Source organism: Manduca sexta, chromosome 4 (genome assembly GCF_014839805.1).
Source record: "Manduca sexta isolate Smith_Timp_Sample1 chromosome 4, JHU_Msex_v1.0, whole genome shotgun sequence".
In the NCBI taxonomy this organism is placed as follows: Eukaryota; Metazoa; Arthropoda; class Insecta; order Lepidoptera; family Sphingidae; genus Manduca; species Manduca sexta.
Window position 1 is genome coordinate 3,507,204 of NC_051118.1, and position 22,448 is coordinate 3,529,651.

Genomic DNA, 22,448 nt, shown 5'->3' on the forward strand with positions numbered 1-22,448 from the left:
TAGTAACTCATAAATATAATAATAAAATAATAACAGCCCTGTACTTGCCCACTGCTGAGCACGGGCCTCCTCTACTACTGAGAGGGATTAGGCCTTAGTCCACCACGCTGGCCTAGTGCGGATTGGTAGACTTCACACACCTTCGAAATTCCTATAGAGAACTTATCAGATGTGCAGGTTTCCTCACGATGTTTTCCTTCACCGTTAAAGCGAACGATAAATTCACAAAGAATACACACATGATTTTTTAGAAAATTCAGAGGTGTGTGCCCTTGGGATTTGAACCTGCGGACATTCGTCTCGGCAGTCCGTTCCACACCCAACTAGGCTATCGCCGCTTCTTCCACACCCAACTAGGCTATCGCCGCTTCAACTCATAAATGCAAGTCTATATTTATAAGATCACAAAATACATTACCAGTCGAAGACGCAGGAAACAGTTAGTATAGCTGTAAGCGAATAATCTCGCTAGTCATCGCAGTGCCAAGGTAATAAACATGACCCAATTATCGATTATAATTCTCATAATTTCATATCGATTATACATTTCCTATCAGTGGCGTTGACAGCACGTGTTGCCATGACAACGCAATTGTTTAGCCCCAGTAAACAAATGAACACGCGTGACAAACCAAACGTCGAGCTGAAATATAAAAATAAATAATTACAACAAATGCAAGATGAAAATCGGTACGTAGATAAGTGAGTATCCACAAAAGCAATCGATCAATTCATTCGCTTGTATAATCGATATTTTACAACGGCACGCTTATTCAAATTAGTTAAATTTACATTTTACGTCCCCTGGTTCGCGACGTCGCAAAACAATAAATATTTACAGATAACATTCGGTGCCCGGCGTAATTATGAGTCAAAACCAAGTGAGAGAGAAAAAGAAAGATGCACCAAAACCGCAGAAGAAGAGCCCGGAGAAGAACATGTCTGAAATAGACGAACACATTCTAAAAAGGTTTGATATCAGAAAGAGACTTGGGAAGGGTGCTTACGGAATAGTCTGGAAGGCGACTGACAAGAAAACTAAAGAGGTGGTGGCCATAAAGAAGATATTCGATGCATTTCGCAATCAGACAGACGCTCAGAGGACTTTTAGAGAGATCATATTTTTGCAGTCGTTTCGAAATCATCCAAATATTGTTAAATTACATAGCATACATAGGTAAGTCTTGTTTATATTTTCTGCTTTGCCTAGAATAAATTTAGAGCTATAATTAGATACTTATTACCTGATGATGTAGACGGGAAACTACTTTTTCCGGACCATTTGTTAATTAACATTTGTCCTAACTATCTGCGATAGGACAAATGTGATTGCTGTCTATATGTCATCAATACGTTCATAGAGTAATTGCACAGGCTTTCACTAACAGAAATTCATAAAAATGACTCAATATGGTAAAAAAGTAAAAACCCTAGTTGTTACCGTGCGTGTACGTTTCAAATTCTACCACATCACATTAGCAAATATTTTACCATAATGATTACTTATGTCAGACATTGAACAAGTTTTTTAATAATATCGCGTTTTTTTTTGTATTTGAATGTTCCGACGTTTCGATGGCCTTGCGTTCTTCATGGTCACAGGAAGAAGTCTTCAAAACGTCGGGAGAAAATTTTAAAACACCACAAAATCCTAAAACTACTTTATTTTCAAAGTATTTTACCACCATATGCAGTCATTCCTAACCCTGCCATTTTGTAGGCAGTCGAATTCATAATTTCCTTTGGATGTAAATTATTTCAAAGCTCGTCCCCAGGGCTCTGAACAACCGCGACATCTACCTCGGCTTCGAGTACATGGAGACTGACCTGCACAACGTGATCAAGCGCGGAAACATCCTGAAGGACATACACAAGAGATACATCATGTACCAGATGCTGAAGGCGACGAAGTACATTCATTCAGGGAATGTGATACACAGGGATCAGAAGCCTAGTAATGTGCTCATTGATAGCGCTTGCAGGTGAGTCTTACATAAGCAACCTTAAGACGTAGACTTTAAGCTATTTAACTGTCTCAGTAGTGTAATTGTTTTATGGTACGACTGCAGTGCTGAGGTCTCTGGTTCGATCCTTGGGTCGGGCAGTGTTTTGGTTGGGGGCGGGGGGGTTCTTCTCACTAATAGGCCTGATTTTGGAATTAGTGCCGATATGATAATAGGCTCGGTCGTTATCGCTTAATAGAACGGACTACAGACGTTTTTCTGAAGTTGATAGTGAATAAGTTAAACTAACATAGCTTAGTTCTTAGCCTGCGACTTGCGTTAGTTAGTATGTAAAGAATTATTTGGTTATCTCTTCTTATAAATTCTATACAGTCTCAGTACCCTGGACTGATTTGGGAACGTAAAACCAACTTTTCAAAGAATACAATGTGAATTGGGCAGTAAGATAGAGCGTATGGCAGTGACTGTAAGCTCTCATTGTAATCTTGAAGACATTGCTTGGTAGGAATCTCGTATGCGAGTTTGGCCAGGTAGGGTATCACGCTCATGTCTATTTCTGCCAGAAATTGCATGGATGCTATTGTTCAGCTCTGAAAGTTATCGTATCCACACGACAGTACCATTAAAAGTATTATAAGGTTTAACCACAAAGGCTCAAGGTGACAAATTCACTGTCACACAACTACAAAATATTGATTTGTTATAGAGTTAAGCTGGCAGACTTCGGCCTTGCCCGTTCAGTGTCAAGCATGTACTCCGGTGGGGAAGAAGGGGCGGATCCTTGCCTCACGGACTACGTCGCCACGCGCTGGTACAGGGCGCCGGAGATACTCATCGCTAGTAAGAAGTAAGTAAGCTGTACGGGCGGTGACAGCCTAGATGGGAAAGGAAAGGGCTGCCAAGCTGAAAACCGCAGGTTCAAACCCACGGAACACATCTCTGATTTCTTTAAAAACGAAGTTAAGTGTGTATTGCTTGTTAATTGTGTTTTTATTTTTTTTATACTTTATTATCATTCGTTATAACGGTGAAGGAAAACACCGTGAGAAAACTTACTACCTGAGAATTCTTCATAAGAATTTCGGAGGTATGTGAAGTTTGCTAAGTCACACTAGGCCAGTAATAGAGGAAGTTCGTGCTCAGCAATAGACAGTATATAATACAGGGCTGGTATTATTATTAAGCCGAACGAATTAAAGGAGGGTTGTGATACTGGGGAGTGCAATAAGACTTGATTTTCCCCCGGGATTTAGTCAGTAGCGTGCCTTTAAAAATTGAAACAGATACAACGATCATTCGGTACAAAGAGTATTTAGTATAGGAGATCAGAGCCTGTGAGCCTCTGAAATTGGTGTACGAATTACTTATAGTTGACTTTGGTTTTTACTCAAAGCAGCAATTCTTGATTTTTTTATCTTACATTTTTGTGCTAAAACTTCGTGGAACTAATATCTATATATACTTTTACAAAACCTCCCTATCGTTTTTAATTTTTATGTTATAGACCCTATAATTGTAAAGGTACACGAAGATCCTTTTGATTATATAACAAAATATGTATACATATAAATTCAAAGGGTTTCGCGTAGTCAGACTGAAGAATAGAAACGCCTTGGTAGCTTTTCAGTTACAATAAATCCATAGTAAATTTGCCAATTTCCTGCACGAACATTGTCCATTGTTGAACATTAATTCGGTATTTTTGTAGCATATGTTATAACCTACATACAGGGACATTATATTATTATGTTAATAAATGAAACCACATATTCCTCTTTACCTTTCCTAACTTTGTGCCAAATATCAACCATGAATAGCGAATATTTTCACCAGAAATCCTAGTTTTATTTAAATATTTTGATCATTTTGTAGTTTAATACGATTATGGAATGCGCGTGAGTGCATTTCTGAATAAAAGTTTTATGTTGCTGCTGCGACAAATTTCCTTAGAGTAGTAATGATAGGATTAGGGCGCGTTAAATTAAAATTACTTTTTATTGATACTTATTTTGTTAGAAACGTGCCCTTCTTTATTTTACACCTATGGTTCGAGTAACTTATTGCAACACACGGGTAGAGCATGCCATGAATTAACACATAGTTTTTATCTCGGTAATTTGTTCCTATGGGTAATAACGTATTTTTCCATTACACTTTTTAAATAAATGGCGCTGACGTTGTATTAAGTTTTAGGAATTTTGTATAATAGCTTTTCACGCAGGCGGAGTCACGAGTAACACCTAGTATATTGTAAAAGTAACCTACCGCACTCGAAGATAATGTTTTCTAACTCTTACCTATGATCTTCCAATCCTCAAGGAACTTTTCTTTCTCAGCTATACCAAAGGCATCGACATGTGGTCACTGGGCTGCATTCTTGGCGAGATGTTGGTAGGCCAGCCGCTGTTCCCTGGCACTTCTACTGTCAACCAGATAGAGAGGATCATGGCGGCGTTGCCTCGACCTTCGGCTGATGGTGAGTGTTACTTCGCTAGCTGTTTACCACTCGTTTTGGTAGTCTTTGCTCTACTGAATGGGAATGGTAAATTTGTTCGATACCGTTTAATAAATTTAAGTGTGTTTATATTGAGCTTAAATTGCTATGACATACAACATATTCCGCAAATACGAGGTTTGATTTCCGAGAAGAGCAAGCCTGATGATAAAGTCTACCCGCAATGCAGAAATGAGATTACGATGGTATCTTCCTAGACGCACTAACGCATACAAGACCTATCACTTAAAACGACAATGGAATTGTACTCGACATGCAGTCTTAGAGATTTTCGTTGGTTTTATTTTTATAATGCTTATCAGAGATTTTTTTGTTTTTAGGTTTGATACTTGTTGTTACTTTATAATGTTAATTCTTTTTCTCCCTTTATACGTTCGTGCCTATGCGTCTGTCTTATGTTCTTTATCTCTTCACCTACTCTTGTTTCTTTTTTTTACTCCAAATACTTGTATGCGATTTTGACTGTATTTCTTCGCCTGCAGATATAGCAGCGGTGTGTAGCGGGTACGGGTCGTCTCTGATCCGCGAGCAGGCCGCAAGCAACAGCTCGGGAGCGTCGCTCGCGAGCCTGTTGTCATGCGCGCCGCGTGACGCCGCGGACCTCGTGCACAAGCTGCTGTTCTTCAACCCCGCTAAACGGCTCAGCGCTGAACGAGCTCTCGACCATGAATATGTTGGCAAGTGAGTGAAGTTTAGACAATTCGCTGTTGCTAGTGGATCAGAAATATTGAAACGGGCTGGCATAATTGTGTGCACAGGTGTAAACATCTCTCGTCAACCATTCATCTAGCCTATTCCACTTACTATCAGGCTCAGTAGGATTACTTTGTTATAATTAAGAATTATAGCAAAACCCCTGAACTTTGAATTACAAACCATCGGCACTGCCCTACGCTACTCAACCAGAGACATTAGGATCCTCAGACAAGATGCCTATCTACTACTGCTATCGCCAATAGAAAACAAAAAAAATACGGGAATGATATATATTAACGATGAGTCTATTATGAGGATATCTCATTCCCATACATTATCATTCCTCGAGCTCATATAATTCTGAACAGACATTTCAACGACCACCACAGCTCAGTCCCCCCCGTGACCAAGGCTGCAGTCTTCGAAACATCGGGCGAAAATTATAATATAAAAAATTGTTTTATTTCCATATCTAACATTCGCGTAAACATAAATCATCAGATATGTCAACTGAGATATATCTTTGTTCAGATTCCACCGCGAGCGAGACGAGCCAACCTTACCCTCGGACGTGCTGTTGCCCCTGCGTGACGATAAGCAGATGTCGGTGGACGACTACAGGAACAAACTGTACAGCATCATGGCTAAAGGATCGCATGCGTGCAACGGACAACAGACGAGGAAGAGTCACACTAGGTGAGATGATCGTTTCTTACTCTTAGATTATTTGACTCTAGGTGCTGCGGGTTTATTCGTAGTAAAGATCTTTCCCGTGTTATTTTCGAGATTATTAATAGCCTTTAAATATGTTATTCGCGACGTGGTCTATTTCTGTGTCAAATTTTATAATTTTTCAATATTTTTTTTTATATTTTTAAGTTTTACAAACATCCAAGTCTCAAAATATTTTAACTATCTTTCTCAATGTATAATAGTAGAAAGTACTTGAATTCTTATTTGTTTATTGTAAGCCTTGCTATACAATCGTTAACGCCAACGTTATATACATACCTATATGATTAATGGGTATGACATATTCTAGCGATACACTTATCGTTACGATATGTCATTCCCATACATTTTATCTTTTCTCTATTAGCATTAGCGATTGCAAATAGGCATCTTGACTATAGCCACGTCTATTTATTTTATCGAAGTACATTTATATACAACAATTTACTAAAAATCATTACTCATGTTACAGCAACAAGACACACCCTCTACCATCAACGACAAGCAAAAGCAGCAAAAGCTTCCAAGAATCTGAACTCGCCAAATATAATAAGAGCAAACATCTGAGCATCTCGGCCGACCAAAAAGTCCGCTCGAAGTCGACCAAGCAACCAGAACGGCCGATAAAAGAGTATCGCTCCGACCAGAGTGTGGGGAAACCTCTACGCGCGACCAAAGTGTTTGAGCATAGACACGATTGGATGGAGACGAACTGTCATGGCGATTATTTTCAGCCAGTGACGCGTCAGAGTCCGTCAGAGACTGGCATTGTCAGTGGCGGGAAAAAGAACGTGCAACAGAGAAGGAATTCGACCTCCTTCTCGACCATAACTATAGGCGATTCCGATTATGGCTGCGTGAGGCAACGACACGGAGTTATAACAGCCAGTGCGCTTATGGATCTCAGGACAAGCATACGATGATTGTGTTACGAATCTCATTTACATAGTCATTTCTTGGTAACACGATTTAGGGATTTTAGGCTATTTTCAAATGGAATGAAAGTTGGTTAGAGGGTGGTATTTGACATTGAAAATTACATCAAATCTCTGTTTGTTTTTGGATGTCTCATTTCGTGAAATTAGGTATGGATTTTTTTACATTCGTTTTATTTTAGGCTGGCAAATAGTTTTGATACAACTCGTTCTTGGATATTTAAAACCGTTTTCTGTATTGCAATTTGCATGAAATAATAAAAAACATAGTGTTAAATACAGGGCTGTACTTGGATACTGCAAATGGAGGCGATTTACTCATCAAGAATTCTTCTAATCCTTGTAGATATTATTTGGTAATGTCACGTTTTAATTAACTATTGGTTTTGCTATAGTTTTTCGATGTCTCGTGTGGTTTTAGTATATATTTGATCCTTTAAATGATAAAATTGTGTTCTCATTGCGGTTTAGTTTGGAGATATATGAATTTTATATTAAATACAAGCACAAAAAAATATTTGTGTACCTATTTATAGACGATAATATAGAAGGGCACAAAAAAAAATTCGGTTTACAATTTCAAAAATAATCATGAATTTTCTTATTGCTGTATACAAAATGTTTTACAAGCATTTGGCCATCAGTTTTTGGGGGTCGTATATCCCTAGTAATATTACTTAATACGGTCCCTAATTCCTACATCAAAATCACTTTATACCCTTCCTGCACGATTAACGTCGCGAGTTACTCTCGAAAGTAATTTGTATTTTTAAATACAGTTGACATTCTAATTTGTTAATTTCTGGTTAGAAAGAAACTGTACCGCAAAGTGATCTCACAGCACCTGATAGTAAGTGAAGCGGAGTTCAAACGAGATATGATTACCTCTCGCCAGTTGATACAATTATGCCGGCCTGTTTGAATATACATGGGTTGATCCCGCAAAGCGACTCACGTGGATCATTATGGTGGGTTTAACACTTTTGTACGGTGGTCGCTATCCGGACGGATACAAATAACTTAAAGCAAAAATCGTGAACGAAGGGCATAACAGATGATTTAACAGAAAAATGTTCCTAAAACACTGCCTATGATCGATATATATGTACTACGTACATAGAATATACGTCAATGCTGCCTATATAAATTTAGAAATATGAAAATAGTTAAGGTTTGCTCACAATAATCTAGTTTTCTAGTCAGACACTGTGTACATAGATGTCTGGAGAAATGTTCGAACAAAATAATATTTGGTAACTGGAGAATAAATATCGAAAATAAAATAATTTCTAGTCATAGTCGGATTGGTTGGTTGTCGTTCGAGGCTTTACCTGACACCCCGAAGGAGCGAAAAAATATCTTCCCCGTTTTAACAGTGGGTAAATTAAAAAAGTCCTTCAAGACACTGCGTGAAGCTCTGGGCCCTTACCGAATTCGTCCCCCTCTGAGGCCGCCCCTGTTGGTACGATTTCATTCTTAAATTTTGAGTTTATAGGTAGTTGTTCATTATGGGAAGGGATTTATTTATAGGGGCACGGCATCTCATGGTAAATGGAGTAGGTTAGATAGTGTCGACAGACGAGAGATGATTATCCTTCGTTAGTCGTCACAATTATGCCGGCCTATTTGACCGCGCACAACGCAGTGATTCAAAGCCTGCGCATTTTCACGTCGTATAGCGTAGGTAGAGGTTAAAAATATTTTTCTGATATCAAAGCTAAATAATGATATTGTTAATTTTTCATGTCGGTTATGAGTGTTTAAAAAGTGACCTTAATGTGTGCACGTACGGTATGTTTTATGGTGGGCGAGAGTTTGGTGTGATCTCGGAAGGGTGTTGTATGGTTGCCGATTGTTCCTAATGTAATTGGTAGTTTACATTTTAGTTGACCACTTTTGTATATCGTGTTTTACATGAATAAATGCATCTCGGAACTTGTGGTTTTTATTTCAATAAGTCTCGCAAAATCAAGTTATCGAAGACTTCTTAAAAACACAGCTGAATCTACATTTCGTTAAAATGTAAAACGCTCTTTTTACAGTAAACATTATATTAGCAAAATAATTACAGAATACAATTTTAGACATTCTTTTGACAACGTCCAGCCAGAGAGAATAATAATAGAATAGTCACCGCGTGACATATCTTCTCTTCTGCCAGCCTGCCCGCGCAGCCGAATACTTCCGGAAACGGCCGATGTCATTGGCTAGGATAGCGGCGCGTAACAATAACTTTATTTTCGAGTAATTTATATTAGAATTACTGAGACTTACTACTGAGCTGTCGGGTTCAAAATCGGAATTGAATCGTAGATTATCAGCAACGTGATACCAATAACACAATAGCAGTGAGATGGTATATAATAGAGGGCTGATATTATTATTATATTCAAAGATTTCTTTGTCTGCTGTCCTTTTTTGAGAGTATTCGGGCACATCACCAATCACGGCTCTCACACAATAATAAAACTAATTTATACAGTAAAAAGGTTGCATTTTCATTTTCTTTTTTATTCACATGCGATACAAAATTCTTGTCAATATTCTATCAAGAAAAATGTCAAGAAATATTTTTCTATCAATGTACTGAAAAGGGCAATCATGAAGGAATATATATTTGTTAGTTTTTACATGATAATTAATTTACAATACGTGGTGGGATCCAGTGTTGTGCCTGTGCTGTCTTTAGATCCAAAAATGAGGGTAGTTAGTAATAAAACTACTAGAGATTTAAAGGTATGTTTCTTTAAACCTTATGTACTAGGTATTCTATCATTTCGCAATTACTCGCCGGCTTACATATGTTCTATAAAAAGAAAATAACAATTTTATAAGGGTTAGATATTTGTCAAAATATTGCCGGCCTGTCTAATCGGTTTATAAACAATTAAAATTATTTATCACGAATTGAAAAACCGCACTACTTATTGCTGCATTCATGGACCGATTCTCTTTACATAATGTAACTTAAGCGTGAAGATAAGTAATTTAGAGTAAAACTCCTTACCAGTACCTGCCTTTTATATTGCTGGTGGATATTGAAAAAGACACGAGCGAGTTTTGGCGCGAAACAGAGATATTGTCTCTGGTGCGCTCCAATGAGATGAGCATAGACTACGAGACATGTGAGAAGTCAAGTCCTGAGGCTACGATCGTGCAGCTACCCAGCAGGAGAGTCGTTCGGCCCATCTGTAAAACTGTTATTGGTTAGTCTGTAATAATATTAGCTCAGTATTATATACTGGCCCACTGTTCGGCACGGGCCTCCTATACTACTGAGAGGGATTAGGCCTTATTCCACCACGCTGGCTTAGTGCGCGTTGGTAGACTTCACACATCCTCAAAATTCCTATAAAGAATTTCTCAGGTACGCAGGTTTCCGTACGATGTTTTCCTTCACCGTTAAAGCAAGCGATAATTCACAAAGAATATACGTATATTGTTCAGAAACGTCAGAGGTGTGTGTCCTTGGGATTTGACCCTGCAGACATTCGCTTCGGCAGTCCGTTCCACACCCTACTAGGCTATCGTCCTATGAAAGAATTCAACATCAAAGTTTAGATTTAAGATTATACAACATCACAGTTTTTATACAAATGTCAAGACGTAGTTACAAGGTTGCTCTGTCAAGTACTAATTTCTGGTAAAATAGCACAGTTTAAAAATAAAAGAAGCAATCTTATTTAGTTTCCAGTAATTACAGAGTCTAAATATGACCTAATCTAATTAGGTTTGTATTTGCAGATCGCCAGCTGTGCCCGCAATGCGCACATTTCAACAATCACACTGAGTGTGAATTATTTCGGGATTCTTGTCAGTAAGTTTCATTTTAAGTCCCTAGAGGCAAATAGATTGTTCTTTAGGACATAAAAGGGTATCAACGTCTCCGGAAGATAGTCTTCCAAGCCGATTTGTAATACAATGATTTTGTCAGAATAGTGTGCCTTTATTAAAGAGTTGGCTCACCGATTAGTCTAATAAAAGTCGTAGGAGGTCGCTGGATGCGGGCCGCTTCTAATAGATTGATCTAAAAATCTTTGGGCGAGGCCCATGTTCAGTATTGGACATCCTAAGGCTGATGATGATGATGATGATTTGATGTCAAAGGGTGACGAACGTAGTACTATTTAGTGCTAACTTTTCAGTTTCAAGTTCTCTGAGCGCTTCGTTTATTCATAAAAACGGCGTTTACTGTTAGATAACATAATGTATCATTTGTGTTATTTTAGGGAGAGAAGAGTTCATCCCTCTGAATACGGGACGTATTGTGATCGCAAGTATGGAAAATGGAGGACTATGTTCCTCCCAGCGGATTACTCGCAATGCCGTTGCTGTGACGAGTGTGTGTTCTATAGAGGTAGGCGGTTACTGACGTTTATAATGACGTCACGTACTTGACTGGTGTAGTAAACTTATTTAAGGAAGTAGGGCGGACAAGAATAAGTTATTCTGAAGAAGTAGCCACTTAGTTGAGTTTTTGGGAACTAGATTTTAGGATACTAGAGGACGCTACAAAATTTGATTGTAACCTGGGTACTTGGTAGTCTTTTGGGAAATTAATTTAAGGGTTTGGGAATTGAGATAGTATCTGGGAAGGTTAAGTAAGACTTATAATGAACGAATAAGACATTGGATCGACTTCAAGTATATAAACAATCAGCAAACATTAGTGATGAATAAAATGGTCGGGTCGTACGTAATAAAAGTGTAGATAAAAGCCAGTGCCTACTGCATAGCGCGGCCTTCGTAATGTTCACATATTGATATACCATCATCTCTTTTTACGATTTATCTCAAAAACGGCTGATAGAAGAGCTGCAATATTTATTTATTTATTTAACACTTTATATACAGAAAAGTATATAGGCGGACTTAATGCCAAAGGCATTTTAATATTGTGACGTAACGTCATACGTGTTACAGAGATGGATCAATCGTGCATACATGATGAATACACGTTCGAAACTGAAGAGTTCCTGCCTGTGACATCTATAGGTAATGATATTTAATTGGACCGAATCATCTTTGTCACTTTAAACACTTTAAACTTCATAAGAAATGATACGTGTTTTTTATTGACATACTGCACTATCCACAAAGATCTTGAGAACACAACGGTCACCCAGCAAATGAACCATTGTAATGATCGCTGTCATATTTATAAGTTTGTTTGACAAATATTTACCTACTATTTTGCAAATACCTATATTACTTACGTTAAAAATAAAAAAAAATTACGATTCTTTTCTTTACTGATCATGTCGAATATTGTTCAGAATTCAAGTCTCAGAAAAACCTTGTAAGTATTTTCTCGTTTAAGACGCAATTTTATTATTCCTGTAGATTTCCGTGCTGGTTGCAATCCGTACTGGGGCCATCCGGAGCAAGAGTTCAGGGCGTTGCGATGTGACAGGATTCTACGCAGATGTATTGTATAGTTATCATAAAATTACTTTAGTTTACATTTTTATATATTTAACTACATTCACGTTGCTTTTCTGAAGCTGCATGATTGCTTCTAAAGAGTATTAACAACACCTTTGAATAACAAAAGAACGGTGGCGAAAGGTGAAATTTTCCAAAAGAGAACCCGACATAACATGTATGTATTATGTATGAATGCGGTTTGCAAATCGTTCTAATGATAATTACATTCTACATAAAGGAAAGCCTTATATGGACCCCACGCCACTGCAAAGAAATGTATTGCATGGAACTGTATCTTGAGATAAACTTCATAATACCATTATTCTTTGTTCCTAAAGCTGTATAAAGCTGTTTAAGAGGATTTTAGATTTTGTAAGAAATTGTGAGTAAATATTTATACTTCAGTGATAGATCTAATATGTTTATCTGCAGGTGTTCCTGTCACAGTGCCGTCATTGCCAAACGAAACTTTCAATCTGTGAGTGTTGGTAATTTTAATTGGTAATCCTTCTATTGATTATCGTTTACCACTTAAATATGATATCAATGGTATACAAATATCAATTAGTTACTGTTTGCTTGAGTGAATCGACTAAAGCAAGCATTGTTTCGCATGCTGCGTAGGACTGTGCGACACAGTTTAGAAAACTAGTGGAATAGCAATAGCTGCTAGCACAACAGCTACAATCTAGCATTAGCAATTCTAATAATAATTCGGTTCTGCTTCCGTAATCACTTTATTATTCACTTTGTAATATTTTACACTTATTGGTAAAACTTTATAATATGATGTTTACTGTAGGATACTTTAATCTCGAATGTGCGTGGTCCGTTCGTTATTGCTCTCAGGAGAGCCTGAATGTATGAATGAACGTTAAAATCAATATACTGATATTATGTGAACAGGCATATTAAAGGGGCATATATTTTCTTACAAAACAAAAAAAAAAAATAGTAATTATTGTACATGCTAACATTAGTAACTGTTAGAATATGGACGGCAATAAAAGAGGCTCTTCGATTGATTCACCGTTATAATAGAATTCTTACACTAATTTACTAATCATCCATCTTGTACATTTTTAACCATAGAACATAGATAATTACTACAGCCAACAATATCATTCCTAATAATGTTTTTAGTCAACAAATGCGGGAAATACAAAATCACCATTACAATAGTAACATATTCTCGTAGCCGCCGCAGTTTTCGCTACGAGCCGGCCGCTGGAAGGCACGAGTGTCCGACCTCGTGCCGCGGGTACGAGTGCGGGCCGATGCTGGTGCGCGAGGGTCAGTGCGCGCCGGGAGCGTTCTTGCCGGACAAGGATCTGTGCAACTGCTGTGGACGGTGCAGCGTGTACCAGCGTGAGTCCTGTTATGTACAATAAAGTTAATAATATCAGCCCCGTGTACTGTCCCACTGCTGGGCAAAGGACTGCTCTAGGACTTAGTCTACCTTGCTGGCCTAGTCCGGATTGGCAAACTTTACAAACTTTCGAAATTCTTATGGAGAACTGCTCAGGTATTTAGTTTTCGTCACGATGTTTTCCTTCACCGTTATAGCAAGCGACTATTCACAAAGAATATACGCATCACTTTTTCGTTAAAGGTGCTTGTACTTTGAACCTGCAGGCCTCCCTCTCGGCAGACCGTTTCACTGCCTCCTAGGTTATCACCGATTTTATATTTACGCCGCCACAAAGTAACGTGAACAAATTTAAAATTTAAAATTGTCTTTAAAGTTTTGTCATCAAACATTTTTTCTTTACTAAAATAATCTTTTAAGGTTTACTTTAATTTAGATAAAGAAAAATGATTTGAGGTTTTGGATTCGTTCAGTTACTTTTGTAGTTGAATATCTACGAGCTGGTTGCTACGGACACATGAGTGACCGATCTCGCCGGTACGAGAATCTCTGGTAGGAGGATAATTATATCTGTTTGGATAGCAGTGGCAAAGGGTCCACATAACCCGATTCCTGCCAGCTTTCCTTTCGTAATTTATGTTACATTTAATTATCATTAAAACGATTTCCAGACCCCATATTATTAGTACTTATAAGTAGTTTATGGTTCTCTTTCAAAAAATTTCACCCTTTGCCACTCTCGGATAGCGACCAACTTACATAAAATAAACACACACATTACGATTTAAATTATTTATTTCTGCGATAATTCTAACCTCTCTTCTTTTCAGAGTTGAATCAAAAGTGTGCCGAATTCAAGAAGACCATACATTACGTTAATGGTACTAAAGAAATTGAGGTGAGAAATATAAAATATTTTTATTAAAACCATAAGTTCCTGAGATTAGAGCTTTCCAACAAAATCTTTACAAAATCTTGTTTATGCTATTGTACCTAGTCAAAACAAAATGCACAGTTTTTTAGAATGTTGCCTTAGAATAACTTAAATGGTAATTAATAGCAAAATGATGCATTTGATTGTGTAGTTGACATGTTTATGCGTCATTAACAAGGTTTCGAGAGACAATTTGAGTGTTTTATTCAAGTGGGCCTAAAAAACAAAGGCATACGCTAAATAGCATCACCCCATGACCAATAAAGCGGAGCACCAATAAAAAACGTTGTAAAAACGGGAATATTTTATTTCTTTTGAGAGCTTCCGTTCCGGGTGCTGCATAAACGGTTAAAGTTCCAACATACAAGTAAACCGGAATTATACCTTTTAAAAAAATCTAAAATATATTTTAAAACAAAATACCTTGCTGCATCTGCCTGTCTGTGTCATTTGATTGATTTTGATGAAATTTGGTAAGAAGATAGTTTACAACCCTTGAAAAGACATAAGCTACTTTCTATCCCGGAAAAATATATAGCGGAACTTTATCCCGGAAACCTTTTTCACGCGGGCGATACTATAAGGAAAAGCTATAAGTAATATATGGTAATTAATAAATCTTCAACTCTTGAAAAGAATTAGTTGCGTCACTGCGTAATATTACATTGAAAAAGGCAAGGACTTATTTTATTTGGATGATTTTTAAAATGTACAGTATGTGGGTAGAGGATATGTTTCATTCTTCGCAGATCAAAACAAGAACCTGGGCCATAGACAAGATGCCTTTATACAATAATTAATGTTATGTATCGTAATAACTACTAATAGACTTATCAATTATCATAACCATACATTCTTCTATTTTCTGTTAGTGTTATCGATGTAGAAAGGTATTTTGGATCGAATACGATATATTTCCCATACGTTTTTCTGTTTTTTGTTAGCTTAAACGTTAGAAAGATATTTTGGCTAAGGCCCCTTATGGCTGATATTTGTAGGTAGAAGAAGAGTTCTTGGAGCCCGGTTGTGATGATGGGCTGGTGTGTAGGCAAGGTCGATGCCAAGACATACATACTGTACAGACGACTGTTGCCGGTCGGAGGAAGAGAGACGAGGACGATCTTTCTGCCAACGGTAACGGATTATGTATTTTTAGAAAAACTTGATAAATAAACAAGGGGATTTGCTAAAGGTAGATGAGGGCAGAGGTTTGCAAAACTATCTCAAAATTGTAATATATGACGTACATTATACTTATCCCCTTATTCATAGACGTTTTTTATCTAAGGAACGAGCATTGCTGTGATAACAAGTCTGTTTCTCAGTGATGACGGCATGGCAGCCTTCGCAGTGCGTAGACATAGGGCCGTTGTGATTGGCTAATATTGAGATACAACTTGAATCTAATTGGCTGTCAAATAAACAAAGCTGAGAAACAGACTTGTTATCACAGCAATGCTCCGACCTTCGATAAAAAACGTCTATGAATAAAGGGGTTAGGGGATAGCTAGCCAAATTTTATATGGTAATATGACTTTAGATTGGATGCCTATTATTGTCTAGGCAAGCGCATTGTAGAGGAGGGTGTTTTTTTTCCTGTTCTACCAGTGTTGTGTATAAGAGTCGCTGGGGAGTGAGTAGTGTGTGAATGTGGGAATGGCCGGCGAGGGGTCGGTCTCGCTATTTCATACGATAGCCGAATCCCTAGCCGGTTAGGTGCAGCGGGGTCGAGAGGTGTCTTAGGTAAATGCAGGCTGTCACTTTTTGTTTTCTAGACAATGTTACCTCGATCTAGCCGGGTTATATTTACATACATACATAACATCACGCATTTATCCCCGAAGGGGTATGCAGAGGCGCAACTTTGGCACCCACTTTTCGCCAAGTATGTTCCGTCCCATGATGTGATAGGGGGCGAGTCTATCGCCATATCGGACACAAATTCCAGACTCCGGGCTGATACTGAGCAGAAAAACCCAAATATCACTTTGCCCGACCCGGGATTCGAACCTAGGACCTCAGAGCGCTATTGTACCGGACATGCAATACAACTACGCCACCGAGGCAGAGGGTTATATTTGTTATTCATAAATATATTTACAGCATCGGTCTACCAGTTTATTATAGTAATACTGGATGCGATAATTGTAAATTTTCAGAGCCGTGCAAGCGTGAGTTGAAATACTTCAAGAAGAAGTATGGTCTTGACGGTCACTTGCATTACAACGCGCCTCAGTGCACTCCATTGTGGCTGTATGCTCCCGTGCAGGTTAGTTACGAAGCATAAATACTTAGGATTAACTCTTGGCGACCATTTTGTTTATTATCATCATCATCGTATGCAGTCCTGGATTTGTAAATAGGCCCTATAGGCCGCGGCCTATGGGCGGCAAATTTCAGAGGACACCCACTCGATTTAATTAATCATTCGTTTATTTAAATTTAGTGCCTTTCATAATACAAACGAATGGAAGATTATTAAGTATTTTACAAACATACATACATACATAAACCTATCTACATGGGGCGGCGGAAATAAAGTGGCCTACATTCATAAAAAATATAAATCCGGCACTGATCGTATGGCGTTATGATTTGGTAAAATAATTCCTCCATCAGAGATCTATGTCGAGTTGAGACAGCCATGTTACGGCTTCTGGTGTCAATTGCTGCATGTCCGATAAACCACCTTGAAAGCTCCTGACGGGGTAGTCCCCCACTATATGCTGGACAGTTTGCTCCGCTGCTCCACAGTCCCAGGCTGACCACTGAGTAATAAATACCCTACTTATACCTTATATCCGCCCGGATAACGACCACCGTACACAAGCTAAAACTCGCCATAGTAGCCCACGTAAGTGTCTCGTGTTCCAGTATCAGCTTGTGTATATCCGGTTCCAACAGGACGGCATAATTGTGTCAACTGCCGAGGGGTAATCTCTCGTCAGTCGGCAGTCTATTGGATCCCACCAGACTTACCATCAGGTGTAGTAGAGTCACTATGCCCGTATAAAAATAATCTTTGTTTCGCAGTGTCGTCGCTTCGTGTGTTACTGCGCTTTGGAGGACGGTACGTTCATCCAGGGCATCAAGGTACCACGAGTCGAGGTGTCTAATATGAACTGCGGTGAGTCTCAATTTGATAGGACTTCTTTTGTTTAATCTATGAATGTCGAAGACGTAAGAAATCGGTTCGCCAAGCTACTTCATCTTTATATTATGGGTCCCAGCGTTTATTTTTTCGCCAATGTCATGTACTAATAAAATATATCAACGATTTTTTTTCATCAATAAGGAGTAGTAGACTTATGACTTTAGTGAAAGTTGCATCGCCAAAATATGGAGATGGGGACACTTTGTTAGCCAGAAGGTCGACAGGTGACTTAAAGCAACATGGAATGAAATGGAACCCCAAGATTGGAAAAGTATTAGAGGCAGACACTAGACCGAAGGTTGCTTTTGCGTGCACAGTAATGTTATGCACCTGATGGTAAGTGGAGTGGGGTCCAATAGAATGTCGACTGACGAGAGATGATCCATCGGCAGTCGACATTATTATACTGGTCTGTTGGAACCGGATAAAACGGTCAAATGACATTGCGAGATTTTCTGGCAAGCAGTGCATGAGGCTCGCATAAGACCGGAAAGTGGGGTGATGGTGAGTGGATGGTGGGGTTACAGACGCTTTTACATTGCAGTCGATGCTTATTGACTGATTAGGTAGGTAGATAAAATTTGGTGTTTGATACGGAGTCACTTGGAAGCCTAGTGCAAAACATTGTCAACTTTAAAAAATATTTGAATTTTGTTACATACTGAATTGCAAGCGAAACCGCGAGCAAAGGTTAGTGAAAAACAGGAAGTTATATTTTTGGGAATGGATTGAGATTGAGTTATTCTGTTGTGAGATAGAAATAAATTTAACAAATATTGCCAATAATAAATGTTGCTAGATAAAAATATATGAAAATGACAATAGACATTGTTATCAAGTAAATTGTCACTGATAAGCACCGGCTCGTTGGTCTAGGGGTATGATTTTCGCTTAGGGTGCGAGAGGTCCCGGGTTCAAATCCCGGACGAGCCCAACATGTTTTTTTGACGACAAATTTTAGTCTTATGACTCTTGATATTTTCTTTATTTATACAGTGTGAATAATTCATCATTGTGTTATTGAAAGATATTTTTTTTACAATCGTTAACGCTAAAATAACATATCGATAAGCGTATCGATAAAGTATGTTATTACCATTAATTTTCCTGCTTTCTATTAGCATTAACGATTGTAAAAAGACATCTTAACTACGGCCCATGTTTTGGCGCTTTGCTTTCAAAATGCAAATTGGATTCGGAATTTGTCTCCGTGAAGTCATAAATGTTCTAGATTGCGTACGTGTGAGAAGTGTCGCACAAACTCCAACGTGGTCAAAAACTAAATTAGGCTTAGAATTGGTCTCTGCCAAGTCATAAATGTTCTAGATTGCGTCCGCGAGAAGTGTCGCACAAACTCCAACGTGGAGTGCGATGGTTACGGCAACTACAAAGACGCGGTGTTCGTGCCGCGCGTGGACGAGTGGGCCACCACCACCGAGGAGACTGACGAAGGTAGGTATATGCTGGTGATATTGGAGGACTGCTTCGGAGGCGTAGTTGTACTGCATGTCTAGTACGTTAGGGGCCGTTCAAGTATTACGTAACGCAATAGGGGACCGGCCTATGCTTGATTATGTCCATTATTCTATATATAATGGTTAATAATATGAAAAAGAAGTACTCCTGCGAAAACTGCATAAAAATTGGTTAAAAAATGAGCGAGTAATTCATATTTAAAATATTGTAATGTGCAGAAGTGGGCGCGATGTGGGGATATCGCTACATCTCTTTCTTTCGCACGCGTCGTAATTCCCGATGACGTCACACGTGGGTATTTCGTCTCTTTTCTGTTTCTTGTTAATTACCCCTTCCACCGAAATTCAAAGACTTATAACTTGTTGATTTTTTACCGGATTTCAATAATTTCTTCTGTGTTATAATTTATATTATGTAAATATTTGATAAAAGTAAAGAACAAAAATGAGTCCGGTACTCTATTTTTTGTCTTGTAATACGTTACGATGCGTTACAGGGGCGGGAGGGGCGTACATATAAAGCGTTATGTAACATTGGTTTTTATATTTTAAAACAATAACAAAGGTATTTTAGCAACTTTCCGGTATTTGGCGTAAAATAATTGTGGATATTAGAAACAAATTGTAACTTTAGAGTTACGTAACTCTTGGAGAGGGCGTACAGGAAAATGTTACGGCGCGTTACATGGATGGGTGGGGGAGTCAAAAATCTTCAAAAAATGCGTTACGTAATACTTGAACGGCCCCTTAGCGCTTTGAAGCTGGGTTCAATTCCTGGGTCGGGCAAAATGATATTTGGGTGCTTCTGCTCAGTATTAGTCCGGAGTCTGGAATTTGTTCCCGATATGGCGTTAGGTTCGTCCTTCACATCATGGGACGGAACATACTTAGCGAAAAGTGAGTGCCCTAGTTGCGCGACTGCATACCCCATCGGGGATACATGCGTGATGCAGGTGTGAGATTGGAGGCCTTAATGCGAGGCTGTGAGCTGCAGACATTTGCAAGGATGTAATACCAGATTTCAGAAGGAGGGCGATATCTTTCGCCAACTTTTAATGTTACCTCGGCTCAGTAGATTATTTCGCCAAGATAACAACCACCTTACACAAGGTGTAAAATCCCATGGCCAATGAATCGCGGTCCGAGATCAGTCTGTATTTATCAAGAATAAATAAAATAAATTTATTTTTGATTTGGTTTTCAGATACTACATCGACAGACAAGCTTCCCCAGTCTCCCCAGCGGACCGATCATCAGTTCTTTGTTTCACGGACAAGACCTGTGCCCAAAGATATTGAAAACAATGAATAGAAGTTTATAAAAATTATCCAAATAAAAAAAATGATGTTGGTGTGGTAATAAAATAACATTTCGTGTTTTTTTTTCAAAAAATAGGAGTACCTCCTTATAAGTAACTGACAAAGAGCATTCTACGCAAAACTACCGGATATAAGACATTGTAGAACTGCCCGTTTTACCGCCATTTTTAATAAAAAATTCCAATCGCTTTTTTAAATTCATCGTGAGACGGAACAATCAGGACCAAGATTTTTTTGACAATAACGTATTTTGATTAGTTTATGTGCGCTATCCTGAGACATGAAATGTTAAGTCTTATTATGTCCAGTAGTTACACTACCTACAATGTCCTTCAAACCGGAACACAACAGCGACTACACATTGCTGCTTGGTAAAAATAGATATTGCGGTGGTACCTACCCAGGCGGACTCACATATGAGAGACCTACCACCAGTAAATACTAATATTATAAATATATTTTGTAAAAATATTTGGATATGTTAAAATCTGATTTTTTTGAATCGGAAAAATATTCATAACTCGAAAACTATGAAAAATCGCGGAACATACATAAGGATTCGGATACCCCAAGGGTGCTCTATCTCTGGACTTCTGTTTGACACTATTTTTTGGGACATCCTGCACATGTATTATAACTACTTATGAAGAAAATTAGATTGTAAGTATCAGGCGAATCATAACTCCTTAAATTATACTAGACGATTCTCGACGTAAGTAAGATAAGGCACACAGACGGAATTGGGAAATATCTAAGAAATGAGATAAGATGTTATCATTGTTGTGTTGCTTCCGCGATTGATATGGCTCGGAATGCGTGTTTCGGACTTTCTTTTTAAGATATCCTTTTGGATTTGCTGTGTATAGGTGTGAACGCAACATTTTTATTTCATACTAGTTGACCCGACAAACGTTGTCCTGTCTTAACTATGTATACGCGCGCATTCTGTCAATCGCTGACAGTTATTTCAAACCGCTGACAGTTATGTAAAATTAATATTGTCGTTAAGTTTTCTTAAATTTTATAATTTTGCGCGCACTTTTTTGTATTTTTTCTTTAATAAGAACCTCCTGACAATAACAAACACAACAACAACAAAAAAAAATGAAATCGGTCCAGCTGTACACGCGTGATGGCGTGACCAAGGGAAATAGGCATTCATTTTTATATATATAGATAGATTACGGGAGCAAGTTACCGGAATATAATTAGTTTAGATACTCATTCTGAAAATCGTTTAACCGTGTCCCAAATATCATCTAAATCCGTTTACGAGATCTAACCAATCCAAATATTTTCATTAATTATTGTTTTAATATTAAAAAGATTGAATTTGTTTAGTAGGTAGCTATTTCTTTAAATTCAATAAACGGTTATTTGCAGAAGATTTGAAATGGAAAAGTCGATTCTTTTTATTTTAGGACGTTGTGTCGTAGTTTATACTAGTTAGAAACATAGATTGATATCATTGCGAGAATCAAATTGGCTAACTTTATCCAGTCTGAATTGGTTGAACCAGTATGGTCTTGTATAGTCATAATAAAATATAAATACTTCAAACATTACGCAACTGAACTCTCTGAACATATTGTTACTAGTTACTAGAGTATAATCTATGGCATCCCAAACTTATTTCGTTTACTGCCCATTTTTGACTTGACAGTTTGTTTTTATATATGTTATTTTTCATAACTGCATTGTAATTAAATCGATCAAGTCTTAGATGCCTGTTTACTAAACACTACGCTAACTAATTTAACTAATTTCGGGATTCCCCCACGATTCCCGACTATTTTGCTAGCATTGTTGAATTTAGTTGCATTTTGTTCAGGACTTTCCCGTCATTTGTCAAAGTACGAGTATTGATTGCGTCATGGCAGTAGGTTAATCCTTAATAAATAATAGGATAAAATTGGGCCTTTACCTTA

At 38.0% G+C, this 22,448-nt stretch overlaps 2 protein-coding genes and 1 non-coding gene across 4 annotated transcripts; all 3 read left to right on the forward strand.

The window, feature by feature from the left end:
* The first annotated feature begins 582 nt into the window (after positions 1 to 582).
* LOC115450340 (extracellular signal-regulated kinase 2) lies at positions 583 to 8,777 on the forward strand. 2 transcript variants are annotated; one of them, XM_037442850.1, is made up of 8 exons: positions 583 to 690; positions 842 to 1,177; positions 1,776 to 1,982; positions 2,671 to 2,811; positions 4,301 to 4,440; positions 4,962 to 5,160; positions 5,707 to 5,871; positions 6,380 to 8,777. In XM_037442850.1, exons 2-8 carry the CDS (start codon positions 867 to 869, stop codon positions 6,828 to 6,830), a joined length of 1,614 nt encoding a protein of 537 aa, XP_037298747.1. In that variant the 5' UTR covers positions 583 to 690; positions 842 to 866; the 3' UTR covers positions 6,831 to 8,777. The 2 variants fall into 2 exon arrangements, with proteins under 2 accessions (XP_037298747.1, XP_037298745.1); XM_037442848.1 differs by having other exon boundaries at positions 589 to 702.
* A 597-nt stretch (positions 8,778 to 9,374) lies between these two features.
* LOC115450332 lies at positions 9,375 to 20,546 on the forward strand. Its single transcript, XM_037442419.1, has 14 exons — positions 9,375 to 9,578; positions 9,853 to 10,048; positions 10,587 to 10,659; positions 11,072 to 11,199; positions 11,766 to 11,837; positions 12,186 to 12,269; positions 12,702 to 12,747; positions 13,468 to 13,637; positions 14,469 to 14,536; positions 15,571 to 15,706; positions 16,732 to 16,841; positions 17,606 to 17,699; positions 19,053 to 19,178; positions 20,406 to 20,546. The coding sequence occupies exons 1-14, from the start codon at positions 9,444 to 9,446 to the stop codon at positions 20,510 to 20,512; spliced, it is 1,545 nt and encodes a 514-aa protein (XP_037298316.1). The 5' UTR covers positions 9,375 to 9,443; the 3' UTR covers positions 20,513 to 20,546.
* Positions 18,588 to 18,659, forward strand: Trnap-agg. Its single transcript has one exon. It is a non-coding gene; the product is annotated as a tRNA-Pro (tRNA).
* Positions 20,547 to 22,448: the final 1,902 nt, after the last annotated feature.

Bases quoted from the DNA above. Each gene is read 5' to 3' on its own strand.
- LOC115450340 (XM_037442850.1), top strand. From the start codon at position 867: ATGAGTCAAAACCAAGTGAGAGAGAAAAAGAAAGATGCACCAAAACCG. The intron at 1,983-2,670 runs GTGAGTCTTACA...GATTTGTTATAG, and splicing joins CTCATTGATAGCGCTTGCAG to AGTTAAGCTGGCAGACTTCG. The intron at 5,161-5,706 runs GTGAGTGAAGTT...ATCTTTGTTCAG, and splicing joins GACCATGAATATGTTGGCAA to ATTCCACCGCGAGCGAGACG.
- LOC115450332 (XM_037442419.1), top strand. From the start codon at position 9,444: ATGAAGGAATATATATTTGTTAGTTTTTACATGATAATTAATTTACAA. The intron at 9,579-9,852 runs GTATGTTTCTTT...ACTCCTTACCAG, and splicing joins AAACTACTAGAGATTTAAAG to TACCTGCCTTTTATATTGCT. The intron at 13,638-14,468 runs GTGAGTCCTGTT...TCTTCTTTTCAG, and splicing joins ACGGTGCAGCGTGTACCAGC to AGTTGAATCAAAAGTGTGCC.